This window comes from Protopterus annectens, chromosome 5.part1 (genome assembly GCF_019279795.1).
Source record: "Protopterus annectens isolate FY-2018-M chromosome 5.part1, PAN1.0, whole genome shotgun sequence".
Classification (NCBI taxonomy): domain Eukaryota; kingdom Metazoa; phylum Chordata; order Ceratodontiformes; family Protopteridae; genus Protopterus; species Protopterus annectens.
In genome coordinates this window covers 531,575,716-531,596,290 of record NC_056736.1, presented here as the reverse complement: position 1 = coordinate 531,596,290, position 20,575 = coordinate 531,575,716, and the positions used below count along the sequence as shown (strand labels likewise).

General features: G+C 40.3%; 1 protein-coding gene across 2 annotated transcripts in view; it reads right to left on the bottom strand.

The window, feature by feature from the left end:
- Positions 1 to 20,575, bottom strand: part of GRAMD1C (GRAM domain containing 1C) — a 961,713-nt gene that overhangs the window by 180,188 nt on the left and 760,950 nt on the right. For both annotated transcript variants that reach the window (XM_044073151.1, XM_044073150.1), the window contains one exon: positions 606 to 773. In XM_044073151.1, coding sequence (XP_043929086.1) covers positions 606 to 773 — 168 coding nt within the window. The remainder of the gene's footprint in view (positions 1 to 605; positions 774 to 20,575) is intronic.

Below are 20,575 nucleotides of genomic sequence, written 5' to 3'. Positions count from 1 at the left end.
ACTTGCTCTAGCAAACTGTATTCATACTGTACTCCTTTGTGTAATACTGTCTAAACCTTTTAATTATTAGACCTATGCTATATACTGTTGTTCTCAAATTTTTGAAATTGTACTTAACTGTTATTTTACCTATGCATTGCACTGCTGTGCACAAATTTTGACTTGTACTATATTTCTGTGACCCTACTTTAATATTTTGTAAATATCATAATTGCTTGTATTATTTCTGGAGCGTTTCTCCCCAGGTCTCCATTGAAAATGGGCCCCTGGCTCAGCTGGACTAAGCCGGTTAACAAATGTCAATCAATCAATCAATAAATAAATAAATATTTTAATAGAAAATAAGATTATTTGTTGTCTTTTTTTTTTTTTGTATGACTGGATCCCCAAACATTCAGCCTGGTATACTTGTGTCACTGATGTTAATGCAAGCTTTCTACTTGCACTTCCTCGGGCTTGACAGCATTGTCATTTACTGCTCCTATCACTCACTGCATATGCCTTTCTTTTGTAAAAACAATATACTGTAATCACAATCCCAACTTTAAAGAAAACCATCTTCGGTTTTATTTTAATTGCAAATAAGCAGCAGAATTCTTAATTACCTGCGGTACCATCTGCCTCTTTTTGATTCAGATTATTAGTACTACGTTTCAGACAGGAACGCTGGCCATGGTCTGTTAAGTTCTCATTCCAATTCTGTCTTCTTCTGCGAAGTCTGGATTCTGGTGAATGATCGTTCAGCAATTTCTCCTCTGCCACAAGGTCTGATTCTGTACAGAAATTTTAAAAAATCTGTAATGCAGTCAGTACATGAACCTGAGCTTCAGTATCCAGACAGGCCCTTTCCAAAGTGTTGTGATATACTTGTAGAGAACTTAACGGCCTAGGAGTGGTCAGTTCATACTGACCTCAGTAAACAACAAAGCAGATGTTCATTTTATGCTATGTAAAGACATCATATTCACTTAAAAATTTGTTCTATGGAATGATACACAAACAAATTAAATAAAAAGTATACACTCTATTTAAAAATCTCACATTCTAAGAAGCAAATAAACATTATAGGAAACATAATTTAAAACCACACAAAAGCAGTGACACTTAACTAGCCTTACATACGAACAAGCAGGCTATTCAAATATGTCAAAGGCTACATACTTGGGTTATTATTTGATATGCAAAAATGTTCAGCAAGGTGCATGCTTAAATATGAATGTTAAGTTGTCCAATCTCACCTTCGTTCTTGCTGGATGGGTTCTGAGCCGATCCTTGGCTCCGACTTGGCCACTTTCTATAGCTGGAGAGCTCTTTATTAGCTCGAAGCTACCCTTATCCCAGAATGCCCAGCATCAGGTACCCAGATCTCGTTTGCCGCTTTAACTACGAGGTTGCGTCAATACTGGCTCAGGCTTAGTATAACTTGTTTCTCTGTTTAAAGCTAAATAATTTACTTGAAAAGTTTGTATTTTTTTCTCCGTTTATAGTAGTTTGTAAGTTTATTTAGTCGTAAACCTCTTATCCTGTCCTTTGTTGTGTTTTTGTGCTGTGTTGGCCGTCGCCCCTTAGTCGCTAGGCCTTCTGTTGTTCCCTGAACTCGTTTAAGTTAGAGAGTTCTCCCCCCCAAGGACAGCCGTTTAAGGTAGAGGCTCTCCTTTAAGGTTTTTATCAATATAATTTTTTATTATTGTAGTGTGTCTTTTTGTGGTACTTCCTTCATTTTTTCTCAAAATGTCCAAGGAAGTTAAAACCTCAGGGTTTAAAAAGTGTGACTCATGCTGTCAGAAGATGTCTCTGACAGATGGGCACACTAGTTGTGTGCACTGCTTGGGAGCTTTGCACCTGCAGGACTCTTGCTCTATTTGTCATGCCTTTAGTCCAAGGGTCCTGCAGGAGTGGAAAAACAAGCTGATCCTCCATGGATTGTTGAAACAGGATTCTCCAGCTAAAGCATCTCAGCCAGTGAAATCTTTGAAGTCAGTCAAGCCGTTGGCTCCATGTTTGTAACCGACCTGTGAGTTTGACAGACCAAGTGTGTTGGTGCCCTCTAGCACAGACAAGACTACTCTTCCATTGGCTCCAACTGTTACCTTGGAGCCATCTTGGAGCCACAAACGAGCTAGGTCTCCTTCATTGGAGCGGATTCACTCGGCGCCACAATCAACCTTACTTCAGAGCACAGTCAGTCATCGTTCATCTTCCCACTCCTCTCAATCCTCAAGGTTATTGGATCAGGACATGTAAAGAGTGGTCAGTAGGTTGCTGAAGTCACAGGCCCTTGCAAAATTGCTTTTGAGCCTGCCTCAACAGACCTCGGCTCCATCCACTTTGATATTGATTCCTCCTCAGACTATGCTTAGTTCAGAGCCGGAGTCCATGGACGTTCCGATAGTGGTTCCTTCGGCTCCAATGAAAGCCTCTTCGGCTCCGATGTTGGCTCCATTTACCTCGGTTCTTCCTTCCATCGAGGTATCTGGGCGCAAAAGCTCTCTTGTCAGCTCTGAAGGGGGAAAGTGGCATTGGACCCTTGTCCGACCCCACTCTTCCTCTCGGAGCATCGGCTTGGTTGAGCTTGGCTCTGACATCGGCCTCGGAGCCATCACCCTCGGCACAGAGTGGGATTCCTGTCTCTTTGGAGCCGGAGCCCTCTTTGTGTTGAGACCATGACGCTTTTGAGGTCATGCGGAGAGTGCTGTCCCCACAGACGGCTCCTCTATTGGTCCCATCAGCTCCATCCCCTTCAGTGCCTGTGCCAACCTCTGCTCCTCCACCAGCTCCAAAGTGTAGGGAACCTGTGCCCCAGGACACCCCATTGGGTGAACCCTCTTCTTCCCAAACCTCCCCAGAGCATTCTGAGTAAGAAAAAGTGCAAGAGGAACTAAGATTTCCCCTGAGTCTGTCACCTCAGATTACAGACCTGGATGAATCGGAGGGGTCCCCAAGATCCCCCTCAGAAGAGGTTTCCTTTTTGGACATCCTCAAGATGCTTAGGCAGAGGTGTAGCTGGACCTCCCTAACCCCCTCCGAGGATGAGTCTGTATACCTGGACGGATTTGGTTCCTGACCTTCCACCTTCTGGGTGTCTCTGCCTTTTGATCCACTCATGTCCGTAGTGTCTCGAAAGGCTTGGTCAGCTCCAGATTCCAGGGAACCTGTCCTGCAGAGACTTAAATTTATCACAGCTCCCAAAGACAAACAATTCCTGACTAAAGGTATCCCAGTTTATGCCATGGTGGTAGCAGCAGCTACAAAGAGAGAGTTAGCTGAAACCTCCTCATTTGTCCATCCACTGAATAAAGAGTCTCGTACGATGGACAGATATGGGAAGTGAATGTTTTCATCAGCAACCTTCTCCCTTAGGTCCCTGAACTATCTTTCCCATTTTACTAGACTTCAGAGGGATCTCCTAAAAGAGCTTGGAGATACCCTACAAGATCCCACAGCTGAGGGAGCTTCAGCCAAGGTAGCTACCCAGCTGACTACTTTAAATTCAGTAGTCAACTCCTCCATGAGGCTTATTTCATACGCAGCTGATGGAGCGAGCAGAGCTGCAGGAACAGGAGTGGCTCTTAGGAGACATTCTTGGCTGCGGCTGTGTCAGTTTGCAGAAACTTTCAGAGCATCCTTCACCAATACCCCCAATGATGGCTCTTCTCTCTTTGGGACTCATGTGAAAGACACGCTTACCAGGTGCCAGCAGGAAGGCAAGACGCTCTCTGATGTGGGAGTCCATTTTTCCATTCCTACCAGACCATACCCAAAGGGTCAGAAGGATGGAAAGATGTGGTTTTGAAAATCCCAGGGACCCTTGCCTGATGCACATGGTGATTTTTCCCCCAGGGTAGAGGAGGAAACAATAACAATGGCAGATGCCACCCTCGTGACAGAGGGGGGTCCGCAAAATCAGGGTGACAAGAGATATGTTATCTTCCAAACCCTATCAACATCCCTGAAGGGATGCCCGACTGCTCAACTCTGGAGGCAGTCGGGGGAAGACTTTCATTGTACCCAATCGCCTGGCAAAATATTACAAAAGACAAATGGGTACTATCCATTATATCCGGAGGTTACAAAATTCCCTTCCATCAACCCCCTCTTGTTTCAAAAAAATCCATCCCAGATGTTCCACCCAATCTATGGGATCAGGCAGTCACAGAAGTTTCAAGACTGCTAAAAAAAAGAGCCATCCAGGAAGTCCCCGCAGACCAAGTAGGATTCGGAACTTACTCAAGATTCTTTTTAGTGCCCAAAAAGACAGGGGACTGGAGACCAATTCTGGATCTCAGCAGATTAAACAAATCTGTACAAAAAGAAAAATTCCGAATAGTAACACTGCAGTCCATTCTCCCCTTTCTGGGTCAGGACAACTGGATGTGTTCCATAGATCTGCAGGATGCGTACTATCATATATAAATGGACAGATGGTCCAGGAGATTTCTATGGTCTCACCACAGCCCCCAGGGTGTTCACCAAATGCATGGCAGTAGTTACAGCTCACCTGAGACGTCTAGGATTCCAGGTGTTTCCTTATCTAGATGACTGGCTCCTCACTGCTACCACCAGGCAACAACTTATAGAGGCACAAGATTACACTATCACATCCTGTGCTCAAACTAGGCATCACAATAAACTTCAAAAAATCTGCCTTGATGCCCTGTCAATCTATTACATACATAGGAGCAGAGCTAGACACAAGGAAAATGATTGTAAAATTGCCTGAAGAAAGAGTTTCCATTATTCGACAACAGGTGTCACTTCTCCCGAGGAGCAAAATAATTCAAGTCAAATATGTCCTTCAAGCTCTAGGGTCCATGGCAGCAGCCATTCTTCTAGTTCCCTTAGCATGCTTTCACATGAGAATCCTTCAGTGGCTTCTTTTCACACAATGGTCCTTCCAGGAATTACCCATGTCTCACATGATGCTAATTACGTAATCTTGCAAAAGACACCTTTCCTGGTGGATGGTCTCCCCACTGATGACTCAGGGCAGACATTTCATGGAATCCCATCTGGTTGCCACAGTGACCATGGATACTTCTCCTAGCGTTGTAAGCTCTTCAAGACTCTCTCCCTGCTGGGACTATTGAAATAAAGATGGACAACATGTCAGTCGTTTGGTACATCAACAAACAGGGAGGAACCAGGTCTTACCCCTTGTGCCGAGAGGCCCTCAGACTGTGGCAATGGGTGATTTCCTCCCAACATTTTCTGACAGTAACACATATCCCTGGGAAATCCAACGTAATAGCGGACAGGCTCAGCAGGGCTATCCTCATGCCGCACGAGTGGTCTCTGAAACAGGAAAATGTGGATCTTATTTTCCGCAAATGGGGCCAGCCTTGCTGCAATCTCTTTGCCTCTCCCCTCAACAACAAATGCAGCAGCTACTTCTCCCTTGTTCCTCTTCCAGGTCAGACACCCAGGGACACTGTAGTCCATGATTGACTTCAAGGACTCCTTTATGCATTTCCCCCTTCCCCCAATTCCAAAAGTCATTCAGAAAGCAAAATCATTGGGTTGCAAGATGATCCTCATTGCACCCTGTTGGCCTCGAACGATTTGGTTTCCGTTCCTTCATCCCAGCCTTGGGTTCTGGACCCAGTGCCAGACCTCTTGATTCATTAATCAGGCGGGTTACACCAATCCCGCCAATCTCTCAAGCTCACAGCTTTGTTGCTCCACTTCCAATCTTAGCCAGGCTCCCCAATAGTTCCCCAGCAGTGCGTGATATTATTGTTTCTTCCCATAAGACAACTACAAGGAAAGTTTATGCTAGCAAATGGAAAAGATTCTCTTACTGGGCAGAATCCAGGAATTTAGATCCTTTTACAGCTCCAGTGCACAAAATTTGGGATTTCGTATCAGAACTGTTTCAATCTGGTGCAGCTGCTGCTACCATCAGAGTACAACTAGCTGCCATTTCAAATTTTCACATCGGAGGTTTTAACTCAAGCATAATGTCTCACAAACTGTAAGGCCTTCATGAGAGGTACATCTCTACTCAGACCCCCAGTGAGAGAGCCTCTTCCACCTTGGGATCTCAGTTTGGTTCTGGCCTCCTTGATACTGACACCCTTTGAACCAGCAGCATCATGTTCTTTGAAATTTCTCACTTGGAAAACTCTCTTCCTAGTTGCTATTAATTCTGCCAGATGTGTTTCAGAATTCCATGCCCTCTGTGTTTGCCCTACATTCCTGGTTTTTCACAAAGACAGAGTTTCTCTGAGAACCAACCCATCTTTCCTACCTAAAGTTTGCTCAGAACACAATTTGAATCAATCCATTGAACTTCCTGTCTTTTTCCCTAATCATTCCAACAAGGCAGAATACAGACTACATCAATTGGATGTGCATAGACAACTACGTTTCTATCTCCGTAGAACTAAGGAGCTGAGAAAATCAGATCAATTGTTCATTTCATTTAATAACAACAAACAAGGCCTTCCAGTTTCTAAAGTAACCTTATCAAAATGGTCATCAGACACCATTGCCTATACTTACCATTTGCGACAAAAAGATCTTCCAGCAAGACCTAAAGGTAATTCAACCAGGTCATTAGCTACTTCGGTAGCTTTTCGATCTAGATTGCCCATAGATTCAATTTGTGCAGCAGCTACTTGGGCAGATCCTCATACATTTATTTCTCATTACAAAGTAGATGTGGTCTCCTGGGGCAGGGCTTCTTTTGGTTCCACGGTTCTGAAGAGTCTGTTCCAATGAGCCACCCAGGATTGAGGTGCTAGGGACGCTGTCCCATCCAGCAAGAATGGACAACTTAGCATAAAGAAATTATGTACCTACCATAACATTCCATGTTAGTTGTCCTTCATCTCGCCTTCCTTCTTGCATCCCTCCCTCCTTCCCCCTTCCTCGAGGATTGAGAGGAGTTTTTCAATGGTTTCACTAGCTAACTTGTTTTGTTCTTAGTTGCTTCCCAAGCAAACCATGACAATTTACTGTATATCCAGGTTTAATAATAATGGATTAACTTCTATGATTATATCTAGTGTGAGCTATCTCAAATGAGATCTGGGTAGCTGACGCTGGGCATTCTGGGATAAGGGGTAGCCTTGAGCCAGTAAAGAGCTCTTGAGCTATAGAAAGTGGCTGAGTCAGAGTCGAGGATCGGCTCCGAAACCATCTGGCAAGAAGGAAGGTGAGATGAAGGACAACTAACATGGAACATTATGGTAGGTACATAACTTCTTTTTCTATAGTGTAATACAACAAAGTGAGTGAAGTGACGTAATATCCCTTGATGGATTTCTAATCACCCGCTACTTTAAAAGAACAGACAGATCCATAAGAGCCAGTAAATAGCTCAACGTTAGTCTAAGTCAGGGTGCTTTGCCTCAAACTGACCAATAATTTTATTCAAGACTTGAAGAGGTGTGGAACTGTGAGTAACTAGCTTTCAAAAAAGAAAGAAAGAGAATTAAATTATTTTAATGATTTCAATTCTACTTAAATATTTGAGTCGCACACAGTGACCTGTGTGGTAATACTACTTTGCTTTCTACTTTTCTACGCTGTTCCATCTGTTTGCATTTTTAAGTTTGTTGTGGAACCTTAGTCTTATATTTTTAACAGTTGTGGGAAGATTGAGTCTTTGTGCTATTATGCATTTCTATTTCCACAAGCAAAATTACTTCTAAAAGCTATCCACTTGTATTATAAATCCTGCTGGCCCATAGTCTTGTAGTTTAATTCAGAGCTGTGGCAGAGCTGTATAATTTTTTACTGATTTTTTTCCAAAAACAACGTTACTGGTAAATTTCTGCATAGTCTGGTGCCTTAGACTGTAGTTGAAGGTCAATAGTGAGAGAATTGCAGTTTGTGCTGCAGTGCTTTTGTATTCTGTTTATTTTCTACCTGCTTAAAGTTGCATTCTGTGTCTGCCCCATCCCCCACTAACACATTAAGCTAAAGTTTCTGAAAAAGTTCCAATATTGCCTTTATTTACCTGTATGCCTTCCCTAGCCTGCCTTTCTCCAACTTTCCCAACCTTGTTATTGTTTTTTTTTATAAGGCTCTTGCCTTCACCCCTTATGAGAATCTGACTTCCAAAGTCTTTGACATAGTTTCTCATTGCAAGCTAGTGACTGTGCTCACAAACTTAAAACTCAGCCCCTCTGCCCGCTCCTGGTTCCAAAGTTATCTAACAGGCTGACAAGCAGGCAGTAAAATGGCTACAAGACCTCTCCCCCCCCCCCAATTCCCAGCCACACTTGGTGTCCCACACTGTTCTATTCTTGGTCCTCTTCTTTTCAGTATTTTTACTAATGACCTTAGTACTGCCAGCCCAATACGCAGATGACTCTACACTTATATGTGCAGCATCTATATTCCAACAGCTTCAAGATAAAACACAAAAATCTTTCACTGAAATGAAATCATGGTTGTCTAACTCACAGCTCATACTCAATCCCAACAAAACCACATCATGATCTTTTAGCCCAACAGACCCACAGACCCTCTTCTCACCTTCTAAATCACTGCTAATGACAATACAAAAATTACTCCTAATCCACAAACCAAACTTCTAGGTGTTCTAATTGATAATAAACTGAAATTTGGCTTACACATATCACAAACAATTAAGAAAATACATAAAAAGATGGGAACCCTATACAGAAACAATAAATTTTTAACAGATAGTTCTAGAATAGCCATTGCCAGAACCTACCTCCTGTCAACTCTCCTCTGTGTCTCACCTATTCTTACCAACCTAAAAAAGACAGACCTAGACAAACTAGAAACATGATATAAAAAATAGCAAAATTTGCCACTGATTCTACACATAGGACACACCACTGCCTCTCTCTAAAAAAAACTCTCCTGGCTAGAACTCCTACAACTCTTTTCTTACAACCAGCTAACCGTGACTCTTAAATTACTCTATCAACCCGAGAAAACCCCTGCTCTCCTAAATATAATTCAACCTTATTCCAATGAACATATCCTTCGCTTAACAAATAAATCATTATTACAAGTTACCAAATCTACAAACACTGCAGGGGATTCCCAATATTTGTGCCATGTAGCCAAAACCATCACTATACTTCCTCACTCTATTAGAACCACTAACAACATAGCTCAGTTTAAAAAACTGTTCAAAATATTTATCAGACTCTTGGCTCTGCTCTTGTAATACTCCAGGCTAACTTAATACTAGGGGTAGACAGCAGGCTGTCCTATGGCAGGACAAACTGTCATCACATCTCCTGGTCACCTTAGGAGTCCCTCAGGCCTCTATTCTAGGTCCCCTCCTCTTCTCTATCTTCATAAATAACCTTCATACTACTATCCCAAATACACACTATCCAATATGCTGATGATTCCATGTTGATTTGCTCTTCCACTTCACCAACTAATTTGCTATCCCTAACCCAGAATATCGTTAACAGTATTGAAAACTGGCTAACTGATCGACAACTTCTCTTGCATCCCAACAAAACCAAGCTGCTGCTGCTGCTTTTCTCTCCCACCTCTAGATCCACTCATCCATTATTTACTATTAAGTCTAACAATGGTACAATCATCTCCCCTGATAACCAAACTAAGCTCCTAGGAGTAATAATAGATACTATCCTCAAATTTGATGCACATATAGACCACACTATTAAGTTCAGCAACTTAAAAATAGGATCCCTCTACAAGGCCAAACCTTTCCTAACCCCTTTTGCTAAGGTTGCTATTGCACGAACCCATCTTCTCTCCACTCTCCTTTATGCCTCACCAGTATTTACAAACCTCTTTAAAGCTAACCTCAGCAAACTATCTTCCTGTTACTACCATATAAGCTAGATTCATCACAGGTATGCCATGCAGGGTGCACCACTGCAAAAACCCAACTGAACTTGATTAGCTGGAATTTCCTTCCCTCCTAAAGCTTAACCAGCTCATAATAGCTCACAAAATACTCAACCATCTGGACAATACCCCAGGCCTTAAGGGCATTATTAGCCCACATAATGTTATCAGGCCACTTTGTTCGTCCAACAAGCTATCAGTCCGAACCCTATACAGCAGGTGATTCCCTGTTTGCTAACTCAGTGGGTAAAATTTGGAACCTTCTTCCTGCAAACCTTACCCAAGAGCTATCTCTTCCCCTATTTAAAAAAGGCCTCAAAAATACTTAAGAGCTAACCGGCTCTATCCTTGCCTAAACCCTGACTAACTCAATCCAACATTTTGGTCTTTCTTTAGCTAGTAGACTATCAGCAAGCAGATACTCCACTCATCTGATGTGTCATATCTTAATGTACAGTTATGCCTGCTGAGTTGATCATTTCTCTATACTGTAGTTTCCCCAATGTGCTCTAAATTTGTGAAATGATCTCGTATTTTTTTTTTCACTCTAACATTTAGCATATGTCTGTGTGCTCCTACTGTGGTGAACAATCTGATATACTGTATCTATTGCTCCCTTGGAATATTACTGTGTATTATTATTATTATTATTATTATTATTATTATTATTATTATTATTGTGGAGCTTTTCTTCCCAGGCCTCCACTGAAAATGGACATGTATCCAGTCGGATTATCCCGGTCAACAAATGTAAAATAAAATAAATAAAACTTTGAACAGCAATAATCTCCTACCTCCTTACTCACAAAGTCATCATACTACTACGTTATTATCCCACTCATACATTCTTCTTCCTATCTCATTCGTACACAGAAATCTAACTTAACACCTATCCATTACTTCACTTAACCAACCAGAAGCTTTCTATTCACTATCTCTATCAAAACTCCTCTCCCCCCTTAAATTCCCTATTCCTGACCTCTTATCCTCCTCACTTTTACCTTTTTTCTCTTCTCATTAACTTTTACCTTTACTTCTTTAATATAATCAAACAGAAAATGATTACAGTGTAGCTCTGCCTTTTCTAGTTTCTTATTTTTAACTGTAATAAACAAGGAGCATATGTATTTTTGTAAAACCATATAAAACTCTGCCAATTCTATCCAATTATTAGCTATTATACAAGTACTGGAACTTATGTTATTCCGGTCATATCTTTACTATTGTATAAAATCTCACTATATCTGTGTATTATGAATTGTTACTATGCTGGGGATTTTCTCCCCAGGCCTCTGCTGAAAATGGGTTCTGCTCAGTCAGACATTCCCGGTAAAGAAATGTAAAGTAAATAAATAAAATAAAATAAAGTCCCTCCCTCCCCAATGTCATTGCTATTAACTGCTGTATAATCTATTTATGTACTCTTCCCACCCATTGTTTTCCACAGATCTATGATGCTGAATGACCACCCAGCAGACCACGACTGCTTTCAAGTAAACCTCCTTTACTACATGTTGTCTCCTGCTCATTTTCCAGCAGCTCAGCAAAGCTTGGAATCCTAGCCTGCATTCAAGAAGTGTTCTACTTGTATCCAGTGCCATCCAGGCAAAGTTAAGCATCTTTGATTGCTACCTCACACAAATTATTTGGGTGATTGATACTGTTTCCTGCTTTTGTGTGCATTTCAGTGTTATTACTTTTTTTTTAATTGCTCTTCCTGTCACTGTTACTGCTGTAAGACTGTCTTGAAATTGCATTCAGCAAGGGATTTCCAGCTAGTTGTTTAAGTGGTTTATGGTCGCAATGCACTTGTGGGACTCTTCTACTGTGTTTTTACATTAGGAGGACTGGGCTTATTCATCTTGCGGCAGTTGTTGTTTGCCTGGTCTATCTGAATTGAGAAATACACAAGACTCATAATGTAGTCAATTCATTGGCCAGATGGCTCATTAGTTAGTTTTCTGTTTTTTTCTGTGCTGCTATAAATTTTACTCGCATATGTGGGTTAGTTGTGCTGTGTACAGCAGCAAATGCTTAGAAAGAATGGTTCATAAAACTGTACTCTGTAAAGCAGCATTATAGCGCAGACATCTTGTGCGCCAACAAGCTTACAGCACCTAGTTGGGAGTCAAGTGCAATACCTACATATTTTGTTGAATTCAGTACTGTGCAAATATTAAAGTTAGTATTTAGTACTGTTTCGCATAATATGTTCCAATAAAGCACTCTTAATAGCCTTCTAACCCCAATACACCACCACCTTGTATCTCACAAATCAAGTGACTGGACAGTATGGATATGCAATTTCCTAAGTTCTCTGCAGTCAGCTTGGTGGATATCAGCATCTTGAGACAATGTACCAATTGTCTCATGTTTACTGATAACCATTTAATCCTTAACAAGGCAGACGCAGTATGGGAGAGGTGCACTTATACAATGACACTAGAGGCTAAACTCTTGTATACAAATGCACAACAGGTTGTCAAAACCACACACACAACACCCACCTCACACAGTACATGACACACACACAGACTAACATATGCTGAGGCACTTAAAAGCAATCTTCCTAAACAGCAAAGTCGCCTAGATCACCGGTTGTCAAAGCCATGTCTCAGAAACCCCAAAGGCGCTCAAAAAAAATACCACCTAAGACCAGACATACTGTCACTCTCAGTGGTGCCCCAAACACTAAACCCTTAAGGTAAGCAAACACACTTGCCAGGACTCTCATTGTAGGGGACTCCATTGTATGATATGCTGATGCCCCTCTAACCAGGCTGAATGAGGAGAAGATAGCTGTTAGTAGCTTATCTGGAGCCAGAACATATGAAATCCCATATGCACTCAAGTCATTATGCTACAGGTATCAGTATTATTCCATCATACTCCATGTAGGTGTAAAAGACCTGAAATATACCTCCCTGGACTATATGAATAGAGACAATAAGGAGCTTTCAGATATGTACCTCAGGCTGGTATGAGCCTAGCACTGAGCAGAATATTACCATCACCAATGATGATGCCACAATATGAGTTAAAGAAAAATAAGTAATTTCAACATCTGGCTGTCTTTCTGGTGTCATTCTAAGGGGATCCAATATTTGTCAGCTTGGGAAGACACGGTTTACAGATCACATTGCTTTGCCAAAGATGATCTGCACCTCTCCCCTCTTGGCTTTCAAATACTGTCTAAAACTTTATTTACCCTATAGTGCCTTTTTTAGGCAATTTCAGATTACAAACCTACTGACATAGCAAAATCAACTCAACTGAACCTCAAGGTGTTGCTGCTGAATACCAGGAGCCTAAAAATGAAAACTACAATCCCTCCAAGCCCTCCTCACACTCGATAATATAGACATCTGTGCAGTTACTGACACATGGTTTAAGGTGGCAGAGAGTACCCCAACAGTGCAGGGTTTTGGTGCCTTCCACACTTTTAGACCAGTAGCTGCACAGAAAAGGGCTAAAGGAGGAGGAGGTATCTCAATATAGATTCATAGACTCATAGATTAGTACTAGGTTAACTGCCCTTGTGGAACATTTTAAGCCTAGCCAATTACCACATGTGAGAATCAAACCCTGCAACTTGTGCCTTTAAGGTAAACACCTTAACCATTACACCAACCTGTACATCAGTAAGAAGCATACTTCTAGGGTGGTCAAATAGGATGATGCACTGGAGTTCCTCCACATACAGATCACCATAGACAAAATACCATACTATATTCTAGCTGGTTATATGTCACCCTCCATTTCCCAAGAAGGTCATAATGCATACTTGGACATACTGGAGATACTTGCCATCCAACCTAACACCCTACTCATGAGAGACTTTACTTACCCCTCTATAGACTGGGAATCCTACAAAGCCTCAAATCTGCAGGCACAGAGATTTCTGGACTTCATAAATACAGACACCCTTGACCAAATAGTGAATAGGCCCACTATAGTCTTCAACACACTTGACATTGTGCTTACAAATATGGGAGAAAACTGCAACCCCCCCCCCCCGTGTCTCATCCTCCCTGGTAAGGTGTGATCATAAAACTGTCTCCTTCAAAATCAAAATCATTTCTGTAATCCCATTAAAACCTTTAACAGTTAGGAACTATTCCAGGGCAAATTATGTCTTATTAAGTGATGGATTATCAAAATGCAATGCCCTTCCAAACCTAATGAACACAGAAGCCTATGCTGAATTTCTGCCAGAAACTCTGTACAACCATGTCAGTGACAGCATAGAGGCTGCTGTACCTACCAAAAGGAAGCTTAGGATTAGCCCTAGAAATAAACCACCCTGGTGGTATTCCACATTAAACAAGATATACAACAAAAGTAATACAATTATGGCAAAAATCAGGAAGGGTCATTCCAATAAAAACAGAAACTCTCTCCTGAAAGTAAATAGGCAACTAAGAGGGTTAATTATGTCAAGAAAAAACAACTTTGAGGTTAAGATAGCTGCCCAGTTGAAAGATAGCCATAAAGCCTTCTACAGCTATGTCAGAAATGTCAAGGGCAGCACACAGCAATGTACTGAACTGGTGGTTAATGGTGCCAAATTCAATGAGCCTGGAGATATAAGCAAACCTGTTAGGGGACCAATTAATTTCTGACTTTACCCCCACTCACCCCCAACTATCCACTCAAAATACCCTCAAACACAACCCCTCCAACTATAACTAGGGAGCATGTACTGGCTGTACTCACTAAAGCCAAGAACACAGCCTGAATGGGCCCCCATAATATCCTTGGATGCTTCATGACTAGTGTAAAATATGACTTATCAGAACCCCTGGAGTCATTACTTAACACATGCTTTGTACCATGTGAAAGGAGGACTGCAATGGTCATCTTCCTTCATAAAGGACGATCTTCAACAGATTCAGATAACTACATTCCCATGAGTTTGACTAGTATTATTTGCAAAGCCATGGAAAGAATTATTATGGAAATTATCAGTAAGGACATAGGAGACCTCCATACCCTGGTTCCATCCCAGTTTGACATTATTAAAGGAAGGTCTTGCTTACTGAATCTGGTGGACTTATTTGAAAAGGTCACTAAGGCAATGGATGGGGGGGAAATTGTGTATACTGCCTACATAGATCTGACTAAAACATTTTGATACAATACCCCACTTGGGCATTGTAAACACACTTACGGAACTAGGTATAAATCCCTTTATAACACACTGGATAGTTAACTGGCTTACTGCTAGGGCCAGGGCCCAGCAGGTTCGAATCAATGAGGCCACATCCACAGAAAATCCATTTCCCAGTGGAGTCCCCCTCATCTTTGGCATCTATTTCTCAGATGTCAAAGCCAATGTCAAAGGCCTCAGGCTTACCAAGTTTGCAGAGGATTGGGAACTGGGAGCAGTCATTGAATTCCCCCAAGATGAGAATACCCTTCAGGAATGTTTAATACAGATAAATGCTTGGTGCCAAAGCCATGGATTAAAAATCAATACCAAGAAATACATTCTAATACCTTTTGGGAATTCTACCACCCTGGGTAGCTATGTCAGCAATAAAACACCCTTAAAATATAATTCACTAGTCAGGGTTCTGGGAACTCATCGATAGTAACCTAGCCTTTGACCAGCATGTGTCCAAGGTAGAAAGAAAGTCCTTCTATGTTGTTCAACTTACAAGCAAGGGCATGGCATCTAGGTCCAGAGAGGTCATCATGCTACTGAACTCGGCCCTCATCAGATCCATCATTGAGTATAATACCTCCTTCTTCTATATGTAACTGACTAGACACATGCAGCAACTAGAATTTCACAAAAGTTACTTACAAAAGAATACAGGGAGTAAACACAATGTTCTCTGCTGATCTCATCAAAGCTTTGTCTCTTTACTCAGTATTACACAGACTTCTGAGAGGTGATCTTTGCCTGGTATACAGGGTATCCCTGGATACTGTTTTGATGAACCTCTTGCACATCCACAAAACAAACAGCATCAGAACTACTGTATTAAAAGACACATTTTTATTGTGATATAAATAGGATATGGAGAGACAGATACATTTCTCATTGAGTTCCCATTCTTTGTAACAGGCTCCCATCCATGTGAAGCAGAGCTCCTCCCTATCCTTCTTTAAGTGCAGCTTGGATCAATGGATGGGTAATTGAAAATTCACCCCTGGTCTGCCTCCTGTGTCTGTGATGGAAAGAAGCAGTCAGTAAATCACCACCTATAAAAAATCAAATGTGTGGGTCACATTTAGGTTGCATGGTTAGGCTTGTAAGGGCCCAAGTGTCTGTTAGCCTAGAATACACCTATGAAATGATTCAAAATAAGGGCTCGAATTGGACCTCTCATGAAAAATTACTCATCAGTTCAGCAATCTGCAAGGTAGCTTACAGCAGCCACCCCACACTGAGGGGGAGGAGCACTGCCCCTAGCAATGTGATGTTGCAGTGACAACAGACTGGGGTATATCTAGTAGAACAGTTTAGCACATCTACAGGTACGGATTACTGAATTATAATTAATCAAATACTGATACTTATAGGTTCATAGCAATGTACTAGGCTAGCTATCCTTGTGAGCCATTTTAAGCCTAGCCAATTTCCCTTATAAAGGTCAGAATCAAACCTTGTACCTTGTGTCTGTGAGGTAAACACCTTAACCATTATATCAATCATTTGGCTGTGTAAATTGTTGTAGTTCCACAGGGAAGCTTCAGCAGCACACTATGTTTTCTACATACTGTATATCATAAACTTGTGCATTTGTGCAGCCTGCCTAGATCTTGTCGTGTATATCTGAGCCACAGGGAAAGCAAACCCATAGCTCAGCTTTGCTTCTAAGTTTTACTGTGTCACTCATTTTGGCTAGCTGGGAAACTGTGCACAATTTACTTTGAGTTAAAAGCTGCTTGCTCTGGACTTTTATTCCACATCATTGCCTGTCATTGCTCCCTGTGCTTAACTACTTGTGTTTCTTATGACTAGGCATAAGATTTTCTGAATCCTAGCCCAGATGGCATTCAGTAGTACTTACGCCAAGATCATTGAATTAATCATCACTACACTCAATCTCATGATTCATATATTTTTTCATAAATAACAGGTGCAAGAACAAGGAAACAGTAATACATCATGTGTAAAAAAAACAAAAAAACAAAATGCACATTTAGCATGCAGTGTGGTCAGGTGTTCTGAGCATTTAACAACCAGAAATGCACTCTCAGGGTAATTAAGACAAGAGTATTAGTAGGAATTAATATAAGAAAAGACGCAATGCAAGACAAAGTTTAAGACAAAATGCCTGACCATATAGCACTCTGTTGTCAGTTTGATCCTTTTTACGGTGTTTAATAGAATAAGCAGCTATAATCAGTTATGACCACTGTCTGATGCAAAAGGTAAGTATACTGGGACAGTCTGTTTTTATTTCATGGATCTGTTGTTCTACTCCTGACTGTCAGAAGTATCAGTAAAAGTTTATATGCCTGACCACAAGTATTTACTGATTGAAGACTGAAACAGGAACAGAAGCATGAAGTTGGAGGTTCACTGTTGAATTGCCATCTCTAAGAAAGTTAATAGCAGATAGTTACTGACATTTAAACATGATTGTAGCATACTCTGATCAAATACGTTAACAGTCTCAGCATGGCTTCAGATCTGCTCGTGTCACTTGTATAGTCTTTCTAACTTTAAATGACTATGTTTAAAGGACCACTATGGGCAAATGGTGAAAAAAATATTTTTTATCTTGCCATGATTTACTGCACGTCCCAAATCTGCCTGTAGCAAAATGAGTACTCATTCCAAATTTTATTATTTATTTTATCCTTGTCTGGCTTGCAAACAAATATAATACACACACAGTACTACATATAGTAATTATCACTGAGGGAATGAAAAAGGACAGTTAACACGTGCCATCTACACTGACCTAAATCACACACATTTATTTACTGACAATTGATTACCGGGAAAGTCTGACTGGGTAGAAACCCATTTTCAATTGAGGCCTGAGGAGAAAAGCTCCAAAATATTACAAAACATTTTAAGAACTATCATTTTACAATCTTCAAAAATAAAACAAAAACATATGAAGTTTAAATAATTATAACAAATTAGACATAATATAAAAACATTGGTTAAGAATCAATGCAAGTTATATGACAATCATTTAATATTTAGAGAAATTATAGACAGTTTGTAGAGAAATGAAGAGTAAGTTAGTCTAATACAAACAGGAATTGCAATATGAAGTGAGAGAAAAACAGGCTTATGGTATATTTAGAGAGAAAGTCAGGGAAGACAATTTGATATAAGTAAGGAAGTAAGTGAAGAAGGGAGAGTAAGGAGGTAGAGTAAGGAGGTATAAGGAATAAAAAGGTACTTGTTCACATTTAGGGATATAGTTTATTATACATATGAATCAGCCACGATCTACTACTAAAATTACTAAATGATGTTGGTATAGAAGACAGTGCCCTACAATAGTTCTTTATCTACCTATGCAGTAGAACTTTTACGGTTAAACACAGACCTATCACCTCAGGGTAAAATGGAATAGTTTCAGCTGAGGTACCCATAAGGCTCTGTTGTGGGATTTGTATTCTTCCACATCTTCCTTAATAGCTTGCAGTTTTGCTTACCTAATATAAACTGTACTCTTTATGCACACAATAACATTGTATTGCAATCCAACATTTCACTACAAATGTTAAATGAAAAACTGCAACTTTTCTTCGATGTACTATGGGAATGATTACCTGACATTAAGCATTACTAACCACTCTTGGTCTGCCTCTACTAACAGTTATGAAATAAAAATACATCAGAATAACTCTGATCAGCAACTAACATTCATGGCATGTGCAAATTATCACAACAGCAGCTCTCAACCACCTAAAGCTAGCATATAAATATTCTAAACTACTTCCTACAGAATCCCAGAAAGCTCTAGCATTACAAATGATAATGCCCAAAACAGAATACTGTTTATCCTCACACTGAACCTTGCCCAGAACATCCAGAACCTACAAGTGACAGTAAACAGGGTTAATAGATTCCTACCCTTGGGTAGCCCTAAAAACATCACTGCTGTCACTACAAAAGTCCAACTGGTTACCAATAACAGTCAGGGACACTCTGCTCCTTAACTACATCTCATACAGATTACTTAACTGCTCTAACTGTCCACCTCTACCACATAACCTGCAGTGTGAACAAACCATTTAACCCATTCACTTAGCTACAGAAAACAGAATATTACATACAAGGTCACATTTCTCCAAGGCAATAGGAGAAAAAAAATTCTCAAAACAGAATTATCATCCACAGAGTTCTCAAAACTTGCACCACCAGTCTGGAACTTTTTGCATTAAATTAGCAGGAAACTCCAGCCATTAAGTACATTCAAAGAGAAAGTGATTAATTACATTTCTTACCAATGACCATCATTTTTGACCCTGGCTAAACAAACTTGCATATTTGCATTCTTATATGTCTGATGTCCTCTTTTATGTATTGTTGATTATCTACAGATTTTTGGTCTACTTTGACATCATATGTCATTGTTCTTGCTTATCTTTTAGAATTGCAGGCGACCACAACAAATGGTCATTTAACTCTGTTCTACAGCTTTTATATTACTTTTATATATTTTACTAATATGATATATCACTATACTGCACATTACGTAACAAATGTAATTCAGTATGAAAATATATAACTGCCAAATTGGCATGGGTTATGATTGAAAATGGACTGTGGACCAGCCCAGCAACCCAGTCAACAAAATAAATAAATAACCAAATCAAAGATAATGATGGAAGAGGGCCGTCACCAGGTGAATCAATGATTTCACAAAAATATGTTTTTGTAAAATCCTTGGTTTGCCTGGTGACCACCTTCTTCAATGTTATCTTTAATTTGATTCTTTGTTTTTTGTTTCACTCCACTTTTTTTTTTTTTTTTTTTTTTAAGTAAACAAGCAAATAAATAAACAGTGGGAACAGCAGTGTTGTTGTCCTTTCTAAAGAGTTTTGATGCAGTCTGATAGTGGAATACACTCTGCCAGAACTTGATTCTGTTTCAATATATCTTACTAGAATGCAACACTTGGTGAAATGGAACATAACCATATCTTCCCAAGAAGTGTTCATGGTTCTATTGTTATTTCCCTATTTTTCTCAACCCTTATAAATAGTATGGGCCCATACCATTCAGGCACAAACCTTTTTCAGTATGCAAGAGTCTTCCTTTTTCTGCTCATGGCAAAGATGTACTATTTTATCTACCTTACAAAATGTCTATTTTTGTGCATAAGGAACTAAGAAACTCAATTCTCAGTCTTATCTCAATTCAAGTCCAATGTATGCTACTGCCTCTAAAATTTAATTGCTCGGACAGAACAAAATATCTTCAGATATCAACTTCACATGGCACACAGCAACAAGCTGTACCCTAAAGTTAAAAACTAGAGTATACATTTCCATCAAGGACTGTACTCAACACTCAGACAATTATTGAGTATAATACCCCTTTTAGTATGTATCTGTACCAACACTTGCTACAGCTGGAATGACCACAGCCATTGCTCACTAAAAACAAGGGCCTAAATCCTAAAAACTATGCAGACTGTGCAGACCCCCTCAAAACATCGTCCATCAATATTCAATATACAGGCTGTTGAGATGTGACCTCTGCCTTGCATATAGAGCTTAAACAGACCCTATTTGTTAAACTGAATTATCAGCAGAGTACTAATAGACTAGAATA